A 22,369-nucleotide genomic window follows, 5' to 3' on the forward strand; every position below is an offset into this window, starting at 1 on the left:
CTGGCCTTGAACTCACAGAGATCCGCCTGGCTCTGCCTCCGGAGTCCCGAGTGCTGGGATTAAAGGCGTGCGCCACCACCGCCCGGCAGCTTCTCATTTTTATGTAGCCATGTCTCTGTGGGAGTGAGGGAGGGCAGACACCAGAAAACTAGAAAGGGGCCCATGAGAGGGAGAGAATTACTTTTACCAGAAAATTGCCCTATAATAAAATCTCAATAACTGGTATCTATGCTTTATTAAAAATACCAAAACTCATGATTGAAGGGATCCACACCTAATCGTTAATGAGAAATCTTAAATTCTTGATTATGTTCTGTTAAGAATTGCTGTTCAAATTTCCTTCTAGGTGTATCTTTTCTGGTTAGTAATATTACTGAGTATATTGTCATATTCTGTTTTTGCACATTTCTACACATGTAACTATTTCCACTCAATGGTGTAATTTTTATTTTGGTCTTGATATATTTCATTAGTTAATCTTGTATCTTCTAAATCTAATAAAATTTTGAGAAAGAAAAACAACTGACTCTTTTTCCCTCGATAAAATGTCCCATCTGTGAAAACAGGGAGTTCCGCTTTTGCTGTTAATGCCTGCACTGGCTTCCACGGGCATGCCATAGGCTCGTCAGATGGATGAATGCTTTTCTCTTTGCACCATCCTAGCTTCTTAGAGTCGACATCTTAAGCTGATGTTTTAATAATTGGATTAATTTTGGGCTTCTATGGTTATGTCCCCTTCAAAATTCAGTTGCTGAAATTTAATGGCCAATGTGATGGCATTAAGGGGTAAGAGTCTTGGGCTAGCCTTTAATCCCAGCACTTGGGGGACAGAGGCAGGTGGGTCTCTCTGAGTTCAAGGCCAGCCTGATCTAAAGAGTGAGTTCCAGGATAGCCAAGGCTACACAGAGAAACTGTGTCTCAAAAAACAAACAAACGCCGGGCGGTGGTGGCGCACGCCTTTAATCCCAGCACTCGGGACTCCGGAGGCAGAGCCAGGCGGATCTCTGTGAGTTCCAGGCCAGCCTGGGCTACCAAGTAAGTTCCAGGAAAAGGCGCAAAGCTACACAGAGAAACCCTGTCTCGAAAAACCAAAACAACAACAACAACAAACAAACAAACAAACAAAAAAGGTAGGGTCTTAGTGCTGAAGAGATGGCACAGTGGTTAAGAACATGTGTCATCCTCACAGAGAACCCAGATGGTGCTCAGAACACCCACATGTTGTCTCACAACCATCAGTAACTCCAGTTCTAGAGGAATCTGATGCCCTTTTCTGGCCTGTGTGGGCACTAGGCATGAATGTGGGCTACATACATGGAGGCAAAACACTAATGCACATAAAATACATCTTTTAAAAAAAAGAAGAAAGAGATAGGGTCTTAAGCTAAGTGTGGTCGTACACAGGTATAATCTCTGTATTTGGAGCTAGCTACTCTACAAAGTGCGTGCAAATCCAGCCTGGGTAAGTGACACCTCTTCTTCAGAAAACAAAATCCCAGGTACTGGTGGCACACACCTGTAATCCCAGCACTTGGGAGTCAGTAGGAAGCAGGCTGATCTCTGTGAGTTCAAAGCCATTCTGGTCTAGAAAGTGAGTTTCAGGACAGCCAGAGCTCTCTGGTACACAGAGAAACCCCGTCTCTAAAAACCAAAAAGGTGGAGGGGAGGCAAGAACAGAAAAAGGTAGGATCTTTAAGAGTTAATTAGGCCTTGTGGGCTACTTCCTCCTGAAAGAAATGAAGATCTTCATAAAACATAATTTCATACAGCATTTGAACTTCTATCTTCTCCTATATGAGGACACAGTATTGCTCCCTTCTGATACAGCAACAAGAAACTGTCTTGGAGCAGAGAACATTCCTCACCAGACAAGCACGTTTGCTATTGTCTTGATCTTGGACTTCCAGTCTCCAGCACTCTAAGAAATCAATCAGTTCTTTAGCAGTTCTGTAGCCTTGGGTATAGCAGCACAAAGGAACTCAGACATGGTCTATGCTGCCAACCCTCTCCAAAGCAGCATTGCAGTTATAACACATCTTTCCTTAAATCTGAGAAAAAGAAAAACTCCTTCCTCTTAGCTCAGAATAAATCTTCATCAGATTTGCACTTAAGTTTGAGACTTCCATATTTGTATTAATTCTGAAACTGCCGACACCATTGCTCCTGTGGATTGGTTACAATTGTATTTGACACCCATAGGTCCCTTTTGTTTCCCTTTTTTCCTCTTGGCATAAACTTAAAATGTTTGATTTTGAGACATGATCATATTCCACAGACATCCTCACTTAGGGAGTTGTAATTATACTGGGCAGTATTCTATAGATTCCTGAATGACAGATTATGTGATCCATTTCCTAAGGTGGATTATACAGGGAGTTCATAGAAAACTGATTTTGTGTAGAACATTTGTGACCTTAGCTTGGGTGTTTAAGCCAGTGTGTGTCTCACAAATTTATCACTGAATTTCTGGAGAAACTTAAGTAAGTATCTTTCTTATATATTATTTTCAAACTATAAAATTGCTATAGGATCTCAGTTCCTGTGATGATTAATCTTGCTTGTCAAGCTGTATCCATACAAATAACATTATACAGACTGAGCAGATTGTGTTTGTATATTTAGGAGTGTGTGTGTGTGTGTGTGTGTGTGTGTGTGTGTGTGTGTGTGTTTGTGTGTAAGACAACAATTAAAAAAAAAGAGGCCCAAGGCCAGAGGCCATTTTTCCTGGAACATCATGATGGTGTTGTTTATGATTTCCACTATAGAGTGGAAAGCTTTTCTCTAGAAAAAAAAGCAGAAGAAAAACTTGCATGTTCATCTTGTGACCTGGTAATCCTTTTTTTTTTTTTTTTTAATAAAATCCTACAGCCAATCTGTTTCAACCCATTCCCTTCTCACAAGGTACAGAATCTCTCAGGGAGCAGCTGAGACACCTAAACAGAAACATTATCTGAATAAAGATTGAGGATATGGAGGGAAGAGACTATAAAGGCAGTCCAAAGCAATCCTGAACCATACCACAAAACTGTTCCCGTTCATCTTCCTACCCTCCATTGGCCTCCAACACAGCCTTCAGCCACTCTCTTTAGACTGTACACGACCCATTTGACTGCACAGCCTGCCTTCTCTGGCCTTTCTTGTAAAGGAGTCAGTAACGACAGGAGGGGACCTCAGAACCCGGTTAAACACTATTTCCCATTAACATATCAGAAATCAGACTACCCCAGATTCGCGTGTGTGTGTGTGTGTGTGTGTGTGTGTGTGTGTGTGTGTACAAGTTACATTATTGTAACTCTCTAGTTTCCCTCCTACCACCAACTCCCTTCCTCTTCCTAACTAGCCTCCTTTCAGCTTTCATAGTTTCTTGTTTTTGTTGTTGGTAACATAATTTCATTAGGGTAGTTTACAGTAGCAGGGGTCAGAGTTTGTTTGCAGGAGCGTGGGCATCTTACCATCAGCTGTACACTGAAGAAAGCTTCTCTCCCGCAGCATCTGCATGTAAATCCTTAGAGAGGCCTTTGTTTGTTTTATTGTCTTGAGACAGAGTGTCAAACAAGGTGTATGCAGGGACTTACAGTTTCTCTCCATAGCTTTTTAGTAGTAAGGTCGTTGATGGAAGAGGGGTGACTAAGCCTGGCAATTATATAGTGGAGGAATGAGGCAACACCTTGACACCACATGGAAATACTTTCTTACTATTTATGAATTTATTGTATGTGTGGGTGCATGGGTGTCATGGTGCATTTGTGAAAGTCAGAAGACAGCTCTGCTGAGCTACACTTGACAGCGCACCGCACGTTCTGTATCTTTAAAAGCAACAACCAAAAGGACTTCAGAAAGATCAGTGTTGAAGGTGGAGAGATGGCAGAGATTAAGAATGCATACTACTAAAGAGGGCACACGCCTTTGATCCCAGCACTCAGGCGGATCTCTGTGAGTTCAAGGCCAGCCTGGTCTCCAGAGCGAGATCCAGGACAGCAAAGGCTGTTGCACAGAAAAACCCATCTCAGATGCATGCTGCGCTAGGACCAGAGTTCAATTCCCAGCACTCTCAGATGTACACTAACTTCAGTTCCAAGGGCTCAGACACTCTCAAACACAGGCATGTCCTCATGTACATTCTTGCTCACACACATTTGTAGTTTTAAAATAAAAATATTACAAAAAAAGATCAGTGTCATAAAAGGCAAATAAATTCTATTCCAAATTAAGGAGATTTAAAATACAAGACAAAATATATGATTCTAGACTAGATCCTGCATTTTTAGAGAAAAATGATGTAAAGGAAATAATTTGGTAGATTAAAATGCTGTAATAATGAGTCATTTACCAAAGTTGACAATGTCCAGAAGAAGAGAATGTACTTAACTCAAGTTGACATTGAACATGATACAATAGCCAACTCCTGATCCTCCTGTCTCACCTTCTCAGGGCTGTATTACAGGCATATACTACCACTGCTGGTTCTATTTGGTGCTAAGGATCAAACCCAGGGCAAGCAAGCAGTAATGCAACATTGTAATGGTTCTCAATGGGAGGTGTTCAGAACAAGAAACCTAAATGCCCCGTGGGTTTTTTTTTTTTTTTTAAGATTTATTTTAAATCATGTGTATGTGTTTCTGTCTATGTGTGGGTATGTGCATGTGAATTCTGGAGCTTCAGAGGCCAGAAGAGGGAGAGGGAAACCATGGAGTTGGAATTACAAGGGCTCAGCTCCTGTGCTGGGAACCTGGTTCTCAGCAAGAGCCGCAAGGGCTCTTAACCAATGGGTCATCTCCCCAGCTCCATCCAATCTCCCCAGCTCCCCAATGGGTCATCTCCCCAGCTCCATCCAAGAATTTCTTTTCATTTTCATTTATTCAGTGACTTTGTACCCACGTTTGCCTGCACCATGGCACATGACTTAAATTCAGAGGACAACTTGCACGAATCCGTTCTCTACTTCCAGGAATTGAACTCAGATCTTTAGAGGCTTGGAGGTTTTCCTGCTGAGGCACCTCGATGGTCCAAATGCCCAGATACTTTTTGTGTTTTGTTTTCAACGCGTATTGGTTCTGTGAAGGACTTACTGGTATTCTCCTTGTCTAGAGAAGTCCCACCCCCACCCTACGCCGGGTTTACTAAGACAGGGTCAGGATATGTAACTCAGACCGGCCTTGGACTCACTGTGTTTGACATCCCCTTCCCCATGCTTTCTGAATGCTGAAATTATAGGAATGTGCCATCATCCCAGCCTTTGGCGTTTTTTGGATTTTGTTGTTTTTTGGTAATAGAAACGGTTCCCAGGGCTTCGAACTCGGGCTTTTATTTATTTATTTTCCGGGGCTGGGTGTAGTGCACGTCTGGGGAAATGAAAACAACTTACAAGAAATCAGGTTTCTCCTTCCGCCATATGGGGCCCGGGGATCGAACTTATTGGACCTGGCAGCAGGCGCCTTACCATATTACCAGGACGCGTCTGACTTTTCTTTATCACAACTTTCCCGCTATTCCAACTAGCTAAGGAGCCTGTATTTTTCCACACCTCTGCAGGCTCATCAGTGTTCAGCGACGTCATAAACGAGAATAGGCTTACTCTGCTGCCCTCTAGTGTGTGAGCTGCGTAGAGGCAGGTCAGTGCTGTTCGCGCTGGTACCTATGTGAGCTGCATAGAGGCAGGTCTCTGGTACCTGGGCAGAGGCTTCCGGTTTCCCTGCAGAAAAGACTCACTGGTCCTTTCTACTGCATTTGGTCGTTAGGCAAATGGAGCTGGGGGAAGCCAGCTCCACTTCACTCACAACCCGATTTCTGAAAACTGACCATTCTCCCTTTTGCCTACCTTAACTTTTGGGAGGATGGGAGGCATCTCTCTCTGAGAGACTGGAGGCTTAGTATCTACAGAATGTCTTTTAACTTGTGAAATGGGGGAAATGTTCACATCACAGGAGTAAATGAGAGACGGAGCACAGAGCTGTTTTTATTCCATAATTAAAACTTACCTGGATTTTGCTCTGTGGGATGCCAGTTTCTGTTTTCCCCTCCCTCTATATCTGATACTCAGTTCATTTGGTTAGCCCAACCAGTGCTAATTAAAGGGAAAGCAGGAGACTGCCTGCTAATACCCACCCTGCCCCACTGGAATTTCAGGGCCAGGAGGAAGAAAGAAGGGGCGTGGCAGTCCACTGAGGAAGACTTAGTGGGCTCACGGCCTCTCTCTGTGCCTCTCAAATTATCCACTTGGGAGGTGGCCACCCATTTCCTAAAGCAAACTGTGGTGAGCCATGCCACCAACTGATGGGAGCAGATCATAGAACCACTGAGCATTTGTTTGAATTTTATTGAAAATTGACATGGACATTAGAAAGATAATGAGCCAAACAGTGCTGGTTCTGGGATGTATCTTGTGGAAAATGAAAGCCCCCGAGGGGCAGTGACTGGTCACACCTTTGAGCAAAAAGAACCACGGAGAAGAAAGGAAAAAACAAACACAGATTCTGGAAAACATGCGGAGAGGCTCTCAAGAGACAGGACAGCAGAATGTTGGTGTTTGTGGTATGGCTATATGGGAAAGATCACTCACGTGGTATTTGGATGTTAAGTAAAGCCAATGAATTGAAGGCAGATTTACCAACATCAAAGCTCTCCTTCCAGATACCAAGTTGAGCAGAAACCTCTTGCAAAACCCCCAAAGCCCCTTGGAAGTTTGTGTGGAGAAACTTTGCTCTCGCTAAGCTTAAACCCCCTCAGTCTCTTTCTCCAGCGGAATTGTTAATGCTCCATTTCTCCCCCTTGCTGGGGTCTGCAGCAAGCCCGTGAATGCTGAAGATGCGGATGTCTCTCCACTTTCTCTTCCATATTCACAATCAGCTTAATAGTGGCTGAAGACAGTCGACCCATTGACCCAGAGAATTGTTTTAAACCAAACATAGAACTCAAAACCTTGTGAACAGCGCTTCCACACCCACAGCTGAGGTCTCCTGCCCCAGTCACTTAACACCTGGGGGAGTGGTCCTGTCGTCGTCTCTGAGGTCACATCTGGTCCATTTCCAGCTCTGATGATTCTTTTCCTGCCTTGTAAGTTTAGGACAAGACACTTCCATGTAAAACACCATGTAAGTCAGAAGAGAGCTTCTTGCCTGGACACAGGGACACATGTACACTTGAGTGTGGTGTATATGTGCACAGTTGCAGGGAGAGGGGAACTGGTTGGTTTCTTGCTTGAGACAATATGGAGCCCTAACTAACTCTTCTAGAATGGCAGTCTTCTCCTGTAGACTTAGAACAGCTGCTGAAGACAAGGTTAAAAAAAGCTGGAGAGGGAGAGAGAAAGAGAGAGAAAACACGAAATTAGCCGAAGAGAAAGGATGTTCGAAGTGGAATGCCAGGGGAGTGGGCAGTGGAAGACAGCATAGGTTAAATGCCAAGAAGACAGGAGCAGGTCACGGAGGGGCCGTCACCATGGGGACTCTGTTGAGAATGGTTGAAGAACACCACACACCGGTTTAATGAGTCTTGCTTTAATTAAAAAATAAGCACATATTAACAGCCACACGTGAATACCAAATGATGTCTAAAAAAAGATCCAAACTAGGTGGGGAAAGCAGATTTCTTGGCTTCGGAGAAATGAAGTGTGTGTGTGTGTGTGTGTGTGTGTGTGTGTGTGTGTGTGTGTGTGTGTGTTTCAGGAAAGCCATTTCATTCTAGTCTAGAAAAATAAAAGCACAGACCATATCTAATGACTGGTTTTTGTCTCACTAGAAGCAAACAGAGTTTAGGGTGCTTTAAAAAAATAGTAACAACTGTACTCATTACAAAGACTCCCAAATGAAGAAAAACAAAACCCATTCCATTTACAGTGAGAATAGTTACTCAATGAAATGTAGCATCATCTCAATTCCTTTCATAAGTTCAATTGTTTTTTATATCCACCAAAGTTCCCTGATTATAAGAAGCCACACAGTGCGCCGGCAAATGGACACTGACCTGGTCCTGGTCCAGACTTATAGGAAAGCTAACTGACCATCAGGCACCATGGCAACTGGCCTGGAGCCTTCTCCTCACCATCCCATCCTAGTTTTCTATGTGAAAACCCTCAAGACTCCTCTAACATTGACTGGTTTCTCTGAACTTCAAAAAAAAAGTCTTGTCTCCAGGAGCATACATAAATACTCGGGTCCCTTAGTGAAGTGGATCAGGAACCCAGAGACATGAAATTTTGCTTGGGTTTTGCCAATAAACAGCAGTGGGGCCTTGGAAAAGTCCCTCCATTTCTCTACATGTCAATATCCTCCATAGGGGGTTACATCAGCCATGCTGACCAAAAAGTTCCCACCTTAGATATAATTCCTGCTTGCTTTTGGAAGGTTGTATAGCTCAAATGCAAACGAGAGGCCTCATTTCTGGGAAGGTGGATTAAAACCTCTAAGACAGCTGGGTCTACACATGGCTGGTGTTTGCCTTTAATCTTAGCACTCAGGAAATACAGGCAGGCAGATCTCTGTGAAATTGAGGGCCAGCCTGGTCTACATTGTGATTTCAGGGCCAGCCAGGGCTACATAGTAAGAACTTGTCTTAAAAACAAACAAAACCCCCACAGAACCCCATAACTACAAATAAGGGGTCCTTTTCAAGGAGACCCAGACAGCCTTAACTCAGTAGCCTGGCTCCCCCGACTACTGACTGTGTATCTGAGGGTATTTAGGGATTCTGCTTTGGAGCTTTCTGTTCTTGGTGGTGGTGGCTTCTTCTGTTTTACCTCTAGGCATATGGTTTCCTGAAATTCTCCACTTCCAGTTGGTTTTTCCCAAGAAACTAGCTCATGCTTTCCCATTGTTGCCCTGTACTTGCCTCTGGCCAGTGACCAGTAACGTATCAACATTGCCTTCTCTCTTTGCCAACAAGAAAAGAGAGTGTGCACATGGACTTGCTTGCTTTGAACTAGTTCCGCTTTGGGCTTAGTCTTGGCTTCGGGGTATTAACTATGATCGAGATAATGGCCCCCGCCCTTTTGCAATGGTTCAGAAAGCCTGGAAATTTATTATCGTCTTGTGTGTTTTAGAGGTAGTGATCTTACGACCACCTTTAAAATATGAAAAAAGAAGAAGGCCATGGTCCATGCCAGTCAGACTGGGAGGCAGAAGCAAGTCGCAAAACTCAAAGAGAGAGAGAGAGAGGAGGCGGGGTTGAAGTACCAGAGCAGGGGTGGAGGGCCCTGCTGTCTGGCACCATTAAAAAAAGTTGTCAGTTAAGATAAGAACCTTCGCTTAAAAGGCTAAGTGGAGTCCAGTCCAGCTGTAGCAGGGCATACTATTCAGTACACAGCCATGGATTACTGCAAAGGAAGGGCAGAGAGACGCCATATTAGCCACAGATCATTGCCAGGTCGCCTCTAGCTGTTGCTCTGTCGCTAGTCAAACACCAAAAGCCATACTGTGCCTCATGGCCCTGAGAGTGGAAGGCTCTGTACTTCAAAGGGTTGCCAAAAGCCATAATCAGATGGGACCCATTATAAAACTTAAGACTAGGGTATTTTGAAAATATCAAATCCTTAGACCAAAGTAAATGTCAAGCAAGAGCACCTCTTTTCTTCCCTCCAGCTAAGGATCTCTCCTCTTGTAAGCGGCATGTGTGCAAATGCAGATTCAACCCATCATTACAATCATTGGGTAGACTAGAATACCCATCCAGGCAAACCCCAAGCCTAGATTCTTTGACCAGCTCACCAGTATACAAACTGGGATTATTAGTCTTGCTATTCCATCTCACTGGGATGGCAAGAAATGACCAATGACATGCTAAAACCCCCAAAGAGAATTCTATAAGTCTATCATTCAAGACTCTAGGCTGGTAATAACATTCCGCTTTATTTTCCCTTCTGTATCTGTGGGGTACCCAGAACCAGAGAGAGGGGAAATATGCACTGTCTTCCCCAGAAAATTGTGTTTTATAGGAAGGGCTTGGAGCAAATAAGTGTGTGGCTGACTTTTAACACAGCTTGTCTAAGGTGACTTTGAGCGAATGGGATTGGGGAAGGGCTGGGCTAAGGATGGTACAAGAAATAGGTATCACTGACGGTTCTTTTGAAGCCTATGAGAAGGGGCTATGGCTCCTGGGATTAGAGGAATGGGAGGACAATCCCATTGACTAGGATGCAGGAGTGTAAGGGGACAGCTCTGAGCCCTGACTGGTGCTTACCCAGCCAGCGTAGATGGAAATACCTCAAGGAAACAAGTATCAGTCACCTTCAGCGGGGAAGCTGGCACAGGAAAAGTAGGAAATAGCAACCCCTAAACATGTAACAGTCTGGCAAGGATGGGGATGGGGAAGTGGGGGCACGGATGACTGGGGTACTAGGTGAGGGACTGAGGTATGGAATGTGTCTCCAAGCTATGTCATGGCTGACTTCTTGGCCAGAGGCCAGAAATCACCATTTGACTCTCAGGCTTCTATAAACACTCGCAGGAAGACAGGGGAGGGCATGGGTTGTATGCCCCCTAAACATGGTAAGGGGGAAATAAAGAGAGGGAGGCCCAGCTCTGGTGCACAGGAAAGGGTGCGTCTACAGGAAGCCCAAACTGAAAAATGAAAAGAGAAGGGGGGGGTTAATGAGTGAATGGATGAATGTACCCCTAAAAAATGTCAGAAGGAAATTAAGTCATAACTAATAGATAAAGTAGAATAGCTATGTTAGATGGTCTTAAAAGTCGTGTTCACTGGCTCCTGGGAACATGCTTTCTCATATGAATGGCAGCAGTCATGGCATTAAAAAGCAAAATAAAGATCAAAACCCACGCAAATAATTTTAAAAATCTGTTCTTGACATACAATCACTCACACACATACACACACACACACACACACACACACACACACACCAACTGATCTAGAACTGCTTTCATAGTCTAGTACACAGAAGCTTGCCAAGAAAAGACAACCTACTTGGGCTTGAAATTGGCTGCTCCAGCTGTTTACTGTCTCTCACGTCTAAGTCCTGGCTTTAATGATAGTTTCCCAGGGTTCATTTTAAGGGTGGCCACTAACAAAGTTGTACTCAGGGAACTCTGAATGAAAATGTGTCCGTCAGTGGGCAATGAAATCTGAATTAGCCAAAATTGAATTCACCAGGCTACATCTTTCCTGCTCTCATTGAAAATGGTGGAACAAAGAACCTCCGTATGAACTGAGCTCAGACACTTGGCTAGGCACTTGGACTATGGTAATGACTATATTCTAGGAATTTAGTCTTCCTAAACAGAACGCTGCTCTTTGATGCTGGTGCTCCAGCAGAGGCTCCAGGGCTTGGTTTTAAAGCAGGCAGTAAATGATTTCTGTGTTCCTTTAGGACGCATTTGTTTGGCTCAGTTTCCTGGGCTTTCTGTTTCTGAGGCCTGGATGGACTTCCTTGCCAGGATTTGCTTGAAAGGAGGATGCTTTTGCCAGCTGCCTCAAGTCTCTAGTGCAATGGTTGCCGCCACCGGTTTGATGGCTGACAGCAGGCTCGCCATATAAACCACTGCATGGCTGGGCCAGAAGACGTCTTCTCAATACTTCAGAACCCAACCCAAACAAACCAAAAGTAAGAAAGGCATTTTATGAGACCACTGGGGTACCTTCAACACCAACTAGACATTTTATGTTAGCAAATTATTATTAATCTTGGAGGTGTGATCATGATGGCTGTGTTTGTTTTAAAGCATCATTATCACCTAGAAATATATACTTTGTATTTTACACATAAAACGATACAGCTTTTGCCTTACAATAACCCAACATTTGTGGGTAACTGAGGAAGCAGGATTAGCTGTATGTCAATGATTCTTTGATGACCAGGCTCCAGGAATATGAGGCTGGATTGTACTATTACCTCTTCTCTTCCCTACATTTGAAAGTTTCCATGTTAGAGTTTTAAAAAGAAATCTAAGTGTGCTGTTAAAACTATCTCTATTCAATTTCCCCCATGACCTGATTTTGGTAGAGTATACAAAAGCTATGTGATAGCATGGAGTGTTCTGTTTACTCCTGTAGACACAACCACTAGCCCTCAGGCATTCTAAGAAATGCCTGCTAAATCCTTAGCAGAGGTTTTCACGAAGCTTGTACTTACAGAATATATATATATATATAAAGAGTGTGTGTGTGTGTGTGTGTGTGTGTGTGTGAGATGTATCTGCAGGTGCCCACAAAGGACAGAAGAGGTTGTCAGATCCCCTGGAGCTAGAGTTACAGGCAGTTGTGGGCTGCCTAATGTGTGGGTGATGTGAACCAAACTCAGCTCATTTGGAAGAGTAGCAAGTGTTCTTAACCACCTGAGCCATTTCTCCAGACCCAGAATTAAATCTTTAAAAAAATTAATGTATTAGCACTGTTTGTGGGCACACATGCCATGATGTAGTGTGATCAGAGGAGAACTTTTGGAGTTGGTTTCTTCTTCCACCTTTACATGGGTTCTAGGGATGGAACTCGGACTGCTGGGCTTAAATGGCTTTCTGTGAAAGGCAGATGCTGTCACTGAAGCTGCTGAGCCCCTTGCTAGCCCTTACAGAACCAAATGGAATGATTTCCCGAGAGTAGCTAAGTCTCTTCACTGTCTTCCACTGAAATAGGAGAACTTGAACCCCGCAGATAAGGAGCAGCTGGTAGAGGGAGACAGAAGTAATTTCCTAAATCTAGGGTGTGTGTGTGTGTGTGTGTGTGTGTGTGTGTGTGTGTGTGTGTGTGTGTAGGGGGGTCAATAGTGACTGTGACATTGCAGGCAGGGACTGTGAACCCAGCAGTTTCCTGCATCATCATAATCCATTTTGATTATGGCTCTATGGGAACAAAAAATGTCTGAACTGAAACTTTACTCATTGGTCTTCTTATGCTACACAGCTGCTGTAGCAGCAAAGGTCTGCAAATGCCATCACACACATCCCTCCAATCAGGCAGGCAGTCATTCCACATGTAGCATGCCCACATCAAACCATGACAGATTACATCTTCATACTGTAAGTCTTGGGAGGAAACTAGCAGGTCCAATGAAGCCATTTCTTTCATCGTTAACTCTATGTATCACAAGTGTGGGGTTTGGGGAGGTATGTTCTAGAAGCCACTGCCAGGTCTATTTAGAGTTAATAAAGCTTACCAGGACCCTGGGTCTCATGCAGCATGCAGCAAACAGCAGAGTTAACTGTAAAACAGTAAGAGCTGATGAAGATGGAGTGAGCATGAAGAGAAATCCAATACTATGAACTGATACAAATAATGAAGTGTTAGCGGTCAAAGAGATTAGGCGAGACAGGGAAGGGATCAGGGAAGGGTGACTTGGTAGACACCCCTGGAACACTGGTACTCTTTCATAGACTCTTCAGGGGCATCCAGAGGAAATTCTAAAGCTGGGACTTGATCAGATCCAACCACAATCTGTCTAAAAGAAACATTGCTACCACAGTTTCTACCCTCTTCCAAACCATCACCAGCAAAAGCACCATGGGAGCAGAGTAGCGTAAGTTTAGTGACATGTCTTCTAGAAGTTAACCAATTGCTCACAGAGACACATAAGGAGCCCAGACCTGGGACCACTCACACACAGTAGGGTACAGATGGGGACAGGCTGCCTCTGATTGCTAGTGTAAGGTGCCACATTTCAGCAAGGTTTTCACCCATCGAAGAAACTGGAAAAGGGCACTGTCACCAACCCCAGATATTTCTGGAGAGTGGGGAAAGTTATATCCCTATCCAGTCTTCTGCATGAGATGGGAGGAAGTCAGTCAGTTTTGGGGGGGACGTCTGGTCTGGGAAGAGTTTTCACTGAGCATCTTAAAGGGACTGTATACAGCAGTGGTTCTCAACCTTTGGGTCCCCAATCCCCTTGGCGGTTAAATGACCCTTTCACAGGGGTCACCTAAGACCATCATTGGAAAATGCAAAATTACAGTCATTAAGTAGTAATGAAGATAATTGTATGGTTGGGGGTCAGCACAACATGAGGAACTGTGTTAAAGGTCGCAGCATTAGGAAGGTTGAGAACCACTGCTCTACAGCATCAGTGCCGCCTAAACAAGCCAGGTGATGACAAATTCTTTTATTTTATTTACTTTTGGTTTTTTGAGACAGGATTTCTCTGTGTAATAGTCCCGGTTGTCCTGACATTTGCTCTGTAAGTTAGGCTAGCCTCAAATCCGAGTGCTGGGATCAAAGTCATGCACCACCACCACCACCCAGTGCAAAATAAATTTTAAAAAGGAAAATATGAATCATTTCCTGCTAGTATAACTAATATGCCATGACTGATAAGTTAATAGATGGTGCATCCAAAGAGGTTTTCCATCTGCCTAGTTGAACCTTACTACCAAAAGAAATATCAGTGAATTTGATATGTAGTTTTAAGATTCTATTGTGGGGGTGGAGGTGGGGCGTGACAGGAAGATCTCTATGAGTTCGAGGCCAGGGTGGACTACAGATCGAGTTCCAGGATAGCCAGGGCTACACAGAGAAACCCTGTCTCAAAAAAAAAAAAAAAAAAAAAAAAAAAAACACAACAAAAAACCCCAAAGATTCTATTCTGGAAAAGAAAAATCTCTGGACCAAGTTGGTGAAAATATTCAAATTTCATATTATGTAATCAAATTGGATAACAAGATCACAAAACTTAGTGCCTTGACTGGAATGTATCCAGTGGCTGACTCAAATCAGTGGCCCAAAATAGAAGGTTATGAGCATGGTCATCTCTGGAATCTTAAGGATCCTTTAGTAAAGAAACTGTTAAATACTCCATCTTGGAATTCCCTGAGTCCCACTGCACAAACAGCCATAGAGTACAAGGGAATCTCTGGATGTGTTCTTCTTTTGTTTTGTTTTGTTTTTTGAGACAGGGTTTCTCTGTGTAGCTTTGCACCTTTCCTGGAAGTTACTCTGTAGCCCAGGCTGGCCTCGAACTCACAGAGATCCGCCTGCCTCTGCCTCCCAGTGCTGGGATTAAAGGCGTGCGCCACCACCACCTGGCTTGGATGTGTTCTTGCCAGAAACATTTTCTTCTTCTCTGGCTCTGAAATGAGGAATGGGTAATTTCTGCAAGCAGAGACTGGGGAAGGGTCAGGACTATTATTAACTCACCCAACACTTGGAGAAACCAGATGGTTTCTGAATCATTCCCCAAGCTTGAAAACGGCCCATGCACAGGACATTGGCATCTGAAGGCTCTCCACCAAGTTCTTAGTGTCCCAGGCTGGGTATAACTAAGCAGCCAGCAGGAAGAGGTACAGCAAAGGGATGGGGGATGGGAAGCAGGGTGCAGCCTTCAGTGGCAGCATTCACCTTTCACAGGCTGCAGCTATTGGGAACTGAGGCAGAGGAAGGCTTAGATTGTAGGCCCCTCCCCTCAGATGTGGGACAAGCAAGCAGACCTGTATGCTGCAGAGTACTGAAAGTCTAGATCAGTGGTTCTCCCCCTTCCTAATGCTGGGACCCTTTAATACAGTTCCTCATGGTGTGCTGACCCCCAACCACACAATTATTTTCGTCGCTGCTTCATGACTGTAGTTTTGCTACTGTTATGAACCGCAATGTAACTATCTGTTTTCCAAGGGTCTTAGGCGACCGCTGTGAAAGGGTGGCCCAACCTCCAAGAGGGGTCCCGACCCACAGGTGGAGAACCACCGCTCTAGGGTCTAGGGAAGTGCATTTAGCTTCTGCTAAAAGATCCTGGTCTAGCCATCCTTCCGTTCCTCTCCGGATCCTCCTACCTCTCTCACAGTTTGTTTCCTACTCTCTAGACCCGCTTCCCTTTACCACCCGCCATGAGTTGGCAGAGCCTTTCCAGATGGGCCAAATGGCAAAGCTGTACTTCTGGGAATGCTCTCCTCCCCCTCCCCCTCCTCCTCCTCCTCCTCCTCCTCCTCCTCCTCTCAGCAACTCAACCTCGGGTGCCTCGGGGACTCTGAAGACCACTTGAGTCACACCTGAGCACCAGCCCCCTTGGGCTCTAGGTCCTGCCAGGTGGTGGATGGAGTGAGGGGAGGGGATAGGCAGGAAAAGAAAGACCACACACACACACACACACACACACACACACACACACACACACACACCGCAGTCTGCTACTTACTTCTTCTTCTCTTTGTCCCTTTTCAGAGTCTGCGAGCCCCCAGCCTGAGAACCCTGAGACTGGAGCAGCTCAGCCGCTGTCTTTCTCTGTTTGAAAGCATTCACTTCATCATCCAGGGATTTCTTCTTATCCTCCAGCTTCTTCTTTTCTTCCTGGTGCAGTTTCTTCAGACGGTCAAACTTCTCATGCAGCTGGCAGAGAGGTACAGGGAGGTTAGAGGGAGCCCCGCCCCCAGCAGTGAGCAGTCCCCAGCCCAGTGAGGACCAGAGTGGGTGGGAACCACTGTGGCTGCAACTCTGTAGGACTCTGAGACATTAGGAGACGTTCCTGCCAGTGACCGCCATGATGGCGCCAAATGATTGTAGATTGCTGTAAATGTTCTCAGAATCTCTGCTCCTGAAATGGTCAAGGAACAATGTATTCTGTGTAACCAAACATTTTATTTAAAAGAACCCTTGTAGTTATTGGGTGTGGTTGATAATAATATTCAGTTAGTTTGTTACAAGCCAGCTACTAAATCTAATGTATAGGCTGGAGAGATGGCTCAGAGTTTAAGAGCACTGGCTGTTCTTCCAGAGGTCCTGAGTTCAATTCCCGGCAACCATATGGTGGCTCACATTCGTCTTTGATGAGATTTGGTGCCCTCTTATGGTATGCAGGCATACATGTAGGCAGAACACTGTTTACATAATAAACGAATAATCTTAAAAAAAATCTAATCTATAAAAACTGTTTTCATTAACAGAGTACTCTTTTCTTTTTGAGACAGGGTCTTGCTGTGCAGCTCAAGCTAACCTTGAACTCACAATCCTCCTTTATCTGCCTTTTGAGTACTGAGCTTACAAGTATATGCCAGCATGCCTAGCTTACACCACAGTTGAGGTAGGCTCTGTTATTATGTCACACCACTGGAATGCACAAAATACCTTCATAAATAGACCAAGAACAATTCTGTTTTCTTCTGGGGATTCAGTTTTTATGAGGAAACTGAGAGTCTCATAAGCGAAGGCATTTGCCCAAGGTCAACCCAATCTTTGGAGGATTATATAACGGGATCTCCCTCATGTAGAGCTCTCCTCCTGGCTAAGCCCACCCTAGGATCTACATGTCTGTGCTCCCTAAGGCTGGATCACAGGCATGTGCAGACATGCCTGGCTCTTTGTGGGGTGTAGCTCTGAACTCAAGTCCTCATGCTTTCAGGGCAAGCACGCTTATTCACTGAGGTATCTCCCCCGCCTCCCCAACTCCTGCTGCCTTTTCTTGTCCCCTATAATCAGGAAAGATCACCATGGACCATGGTGAAGATTTAAACCATAGCAATGCTGGTCAAAGAAAATACTTGGCCTTGAACACAAAAAGCGACAACAACCATTCCATAAAATTGGATGAGTGCTGAGAACTCAGTCTTTTCAAACAATTTTAAAAGATTTATTTATTTTACATGCACGTGTATTTTGCCTGCATGTGTGCATGTGTACCACAGGCATGCCTGGTACCCTCAGAAGTCAGAAGGGGACGTCGAATCTCCTGTAACTAGAGGTCAGGATGGTCACAAGCCACCAAATAGGTGCTGAGAACTGAACCTGGGTCCTCTGCAAGAGCAAGTGCTCTAACTGCTGGGCTATTTCTCCAGCCCCGAAACCTCAGCCTTAACCAGAGGCAAGGCTTCACTCACCTTGAATGGACTCTCAGACTCAAAGAACAGCAAGCATATTCTGGCATGCTGTTGTGACTAGTGGATCAGAGAGCCAGAAGCACGGATAGTCACACCACTGGGATGCACAAAATACCTTCATAAATAGACCAAGAACGATTCTGTTTCCTTCTGGGGATTCAGGAGGAAATTCTGCACTCCGTAGCACTTGCAGGGCAAGGTGGAGGTCAGTTCTGCAGATACTATGGCCATTTGAGACCGTTGCCTAGTAAGATATGGCAAACGACAAGTTTGCTGTCTAAACCTGCTTCACCTAGTCACTTGAGGGGAGTGTCAGTTGCTTTAAAAGAGCTTTAGTTCGGGGCTGGGGATTTAGCTCAGTGAGAGAGCACTTGCCTAGCAAGCGCAAGGCCCTGGGTTCGGTCCTCAGCTCTGGAGGAAAAGAAAAAGCTTTAGTTCATTACAACTTTTATTCATTTTTCTTTTTTTTTTTTTTTTTTTTTTTTGTTTTTCGAGACAGGGTTTCTCTGTGTAGCTTTGCGCCTTTCCTGGAGCTCACTTGGTAGCCCAGGCTGGCCTCGAACTCACAGAGATCCACCTGGCTCTGCCTCCCGAGTGCTGGGATTAAAGGCGTGCGCCACCACCGCCCGGCCCATTCATTTTTCTTTAAGATGACCCCAGCTCTCTTCCTAAAGGTAATGGGTGACATTTTTCTTCTTAAAGTGAAACTGAAATAAAGCCAATACCTTTACCACAAGTTTTGGTGACAGCCCTGGAGAGTCTTAGGAGATCAAAGGTGAAGAGGTTTGGGGAGTAATAGTTTCCCTTGTTTATGTTTGAGGGGTGTGATGGTTAATTTTGACTATCAACTTGATGGGTGATTTATAACCACTATGGAAATTAGCCTCTAGGTGGGTCTATGAAAGAGTGTCTAGATCATCGGACTAATTGAGGTGGGAAGACACACTCTGCAGGTAGGTGGCACCATTCTATGGGCTGGGGTCTTGAACTGAATTAAAAGGAGACAATGAGCTGGGTACTAATAGTCTCTCTCTGTGTCTCTGTCTCTCTCTGTCTCTCTGCTTCTTGTGCAAAGCGATCAGTTGCACTAAGCTTGTGCTATCATGCTTTCTCACCACAATGAATTATATCTCCAGAACTGTGAGCCGAAACCAACTCTTCCTTAAGTTGTTTTTGTCGGGGAGGTCTTTGATCACAGCATCCAGAAGAGTAACTAAGGCCCAGAGAAGTGAAACACTGGCTGATGTTCCCAAACTGTACTGCAGGCCAACTACTCTGCCATCGGAGCCTTGCGATCCAAGGCCATTGCTTAAAGGAAGAGCTGCATATGTTTAGTTCTTTTTAAAGAACTTATTACTATTAGGGGCCGGAGGGATGGCTCAGGAGTTAAGAGGACTTTCTGCTTTTCCAGAAGACTCAGTTTTGATCACTGACATCCACTTGGCAGCTCACAATCATCTGTAACTCCAGTTCCAGAAGATCCAGTGCCCTCTTCTGGCCTCCTTAGGCACTAGGCATAGAAGTGATGCACAAACATACATGCAAGCAAAAAACATCCATGCACATAAAATAAGATAAAAATCATTGTTGTTGTTGTTGTGTATGTACGTGTGTCATAGCATGCATATGGAGACCAGAGAATCACTTTGGGGAGCTGGTTCTCTCCTGCCACCTTGTGTCTCTCTTGGCCGTGCAGCATGGGGTACCATCATGCTTTGTATCTTAGCCTCTCATCTCACCACTCACTACAGATGGGGATCACTGCAGCTGGCTTTTATGTGCTTTCCAGGAACGGAACTCAGGTTGTCAGGCTTGACTGGCAAGCAGACTTTTACCCACTGAGCCGCTCAGCCAGCCCAAACAGCAGGGGCTTAGAAAGGACCACCAAGTCTTGGTTTAAAGAACCAGCTAGAACTGCACCAACGCAGATGGAGGTGCCAGGCGTGGGGCTCAGTGACGGAACACTTATCTAGCATGCGCAAAGCCTGGGCTCCATCCCACCTACAGCTAGTGGCTAGCATGCTGGATGGCAACACCTCTAAACAATGAACAGAATGAGGAACTGCCCCGGCCTTAGGGAATGGAGGTCAAGGAGACACAGATGTCCTCTGAGTCTCTCCAACGGAGCTGCACTGCAGTCCTGCCCAGAGGCCACAAGTCCCTCCACCCACCCTCTAGCTACTCGGTCAAGGCTGAGGCCTCTCGCCCTGCACTCAGTCTCTCCTCCACCTGCCTGCTCTCCAGGCTCACGTTTACCTCTTTCTCCGCCTCCTTGAGCTCGGCTTCTTTCTCTTTGACTCTCTGGACAAACATCTGTCTCATCTCCTCTTCTTTCTTCTGGAGCTCCCCTAGGAACTCATTTCTTTTCGCCTCATATGTCTCCTGTAAACTGTAGATACAATCAAGTCAATCCCACTGGCTCCGGGGCAACCCCTGCTCAAGAAAACGGCCCCAACCATCCTGAGTTCTCTCATCCTCTCTTCCCTAGTTCTAATTCTGACCGAGAAATGCCAAGAGACCCACAAAAGGGGAGGGGTATGTTAGCATGCAACAGCAATATTACAGAGCTACTGAAGGGGGCAGAGGAGCCCTGGTGAATTGGATTCCTTCTAGAAATATTTCTCTCTCTCTCTCTCTCTCTCTCTCTCTCTCTCTCTCTCTCTCTCTCTGTACAGGATGAGGAAACTGGGGCTCACAGAGGTGAAGTGACTCGCTGAAGAGTGTCCACCTAGTCAGAGGCAGAGCTGACCGCAGAGGCCGGGTCTCCTGTTCCTTCGTTTAAGGCCCCTCCCACTGCTCTGCACTGTCGGCCCCGGCTCTGAAACCGACCACACTGACTTGCCACTTCCTCAAACACTTGCTGAGATTATTTATACCTACCATGGAAGTGAACAGTGTGGATAGACATGAAGCCAGTCGCTCGGCCTCTAGAGTCCAGAGCCACCATGCCTGTCCTAGAAGAACTCAGGGTCTAATGGGAGATGCCTGGATCAAGACCACTGCCCCTGGCCTGCTCTTAGTTTTCAAAAAGGGAGAGTCAGCCTGGTGAAGAACAGGACTGTGCTCCCAAAACAGAGAAGCATGTGGGAAGGCAGAAGTGGGGAGTGGTGTTCCTGGGGATGTGGCCACACTAGAACAGGCTTGGGGGAATCATGTGAGCCATGGAGGAGCGAGAGGGGAGGTTCTTGAGTCTGGAAGAAGAGGACAGGCTTTAGATGGCACATTAAAGAAGCGGACATATATCCACAGAGCGGTTTACATCAGTCAGAACATGAGGAAGTCTGCTTGGCTATTCTGGGAAGGAAACTTTGCAGCAATTCAAGTGTGAAGCGGCAGGATCTTCATGTTAAGGGCTGGCAGGGAATGGAGAGATCTGGAGGGACAATAAGGGCTGCAGAATTTCTAGGTCTTGGGAGAAATCAAAGCTGACTCTAGACAGCTCTCCTCTGAGCAGCTCACACGGACTTTCTCAAGTGTATCTTATTCTCTTTGTGCGCATCTTTCTTCGAATCTTAGTGCTTTCTTTGAATCTACGTTAAACTCTGCTAATACCCCCCAAAGAAATGTGGACCACTAGGTAGACGGTAGAACATGAACAGCAACAGGAAATGCTGGAAAGGGAAGAAGAACACGGACTAGACGGCAGACTGTTGGGGACTCAGATCAGGCATCCACAGAATGCCTGAGTGCAAATGTCTGCAAAGCAGTGGCATCCACGGCTTCAGAGTTCAATGGCAAAGTCTTAGCTTTGGATTCATCGGCTACCTAGGTGGAAATTAGGGTTGTGAGAAAAGAAAGAACCAGGACAAAGCGACAAGTATGAGAGAACAGAGGTTCCTTCCTCCATGGAAGGAATTCTGAGGGAGCAGCAACATTTAAAGGAGACAGCTGAAGAAACTGAGCCGGAAAGTGAGACCGAGGAGTAAGATGACAGAGAGGGAGAGGGATAAAGCTGGCCAGGCCACTACTGGAAGAGCTGAAGGTCTGCAGAAGGTATCTCAAGAAAGCTGAATTAATGTTTCCCATTAAAATCAAGCCACAATGAAATCGGCCACCAACCTACAACTACAGGCCCTTTTGTGGCGAGCTGGAGGCGAAGCCAGATTGCAGTGGGTTGAGGAAGTAAGTGAGGGAGGAGGAAGAGGAACGGTAGATACAGAAATGTTTCTTTCCTGTCAGAGACAAACCTCTTGACAGGGGAGGAACTGGCAAAGAAAGAGCAGAGCTTAAAAAAAAAAATAAAAAAAAAGAACTTCATTAGGCAGGAGTATTTCCGAGCAAGGTAGACAAGGGGCAGTGGAAGAGAGGGAAGCGAGCGAGGATGCTGGAACAGAAGTACCAAGGATGGGGCAAAGGAGGAAAGGCCAGGACTGAAGGGCCAGGTAGAGGCACACCTCCTTCCGGGTGCAGATGAAAGCTGTGGAGGTGAAGGAGAGCAACGGCAGAGTTTCCGTCAGAGACAAGCTCGCTGACCTGCCTATCCCCAGAGGGGTGGGAGGCTGCCATTCCTAAAGCAGACATCCCCCAAAGGACTGCTTGTACAGTGTTCTGGGCCCCCTTTCTGCTATGAACAGGTTCCGTGGGATCCCAGAGGCCATTTGAATGCCTTTTCCTCCCACAGATGATCCCCC

The 22,369-nt window shown here is 45.5% G+C and overlaps 1 protein-coding gene across 7 annotated transcripts in view; it reads right to left on the reverse strand.

Annotated features, from left to right (window-relative positions):
• Positions 1-6,296: 6,296 nt before the first annotated feature.
• Positions 6,297-22,369, reverse strand: part of Septin6 (septin 6) — a 136,641-nt gene continuing 120,568 nt past the window's right edge. For 2 of the 7 annotated variants that reach the window (XM_028887311.2, XM_028887309.2), the window contains 3 exons: positions 19,995-20,127; positions 16,064-16,254; positions 7,477-9,310 (listed from right to left, as the gene is read on the reverse strand). In XM_028887311.2, the coding sequence (XP_028743144.1) occupies positions 9,286-9,310; positions 16,064-16,254; positions 19,995-20,127 (349 nt within the window). In that variant the 3' untranslated portion in view covers positions 7,477-9,285. Of the gene's footprint in view, positions 7,290-7,476; positions 9,311-9,823; positions 10,554-13,102; positions 13,148-16,063; positions 16,255-19,994; positions 20,128-22,369 lie in introns of those variants that run through there. The other 5 variants (XM_037198882.1, XM_037198881.1, XM_028887314.2 and 2 more) reach the window with 5 other exon arrangements.

Source organism: Peromyscus leucopus, chromosome X (genome assembly GCF_004664715.2).
Source record: "Peromyscus leucopus breed LL Stock chromosome X, UCI_PerLeu_2.1, whole genome shotgun sequence".
Classification (NCBI taxonomy): domain Eukaryota; kingdom Metazoa; phylum Chordata; class Mammalia; order Rodentia; family Cricetidae; genus Peromyscus; species Peromyscus leucopus.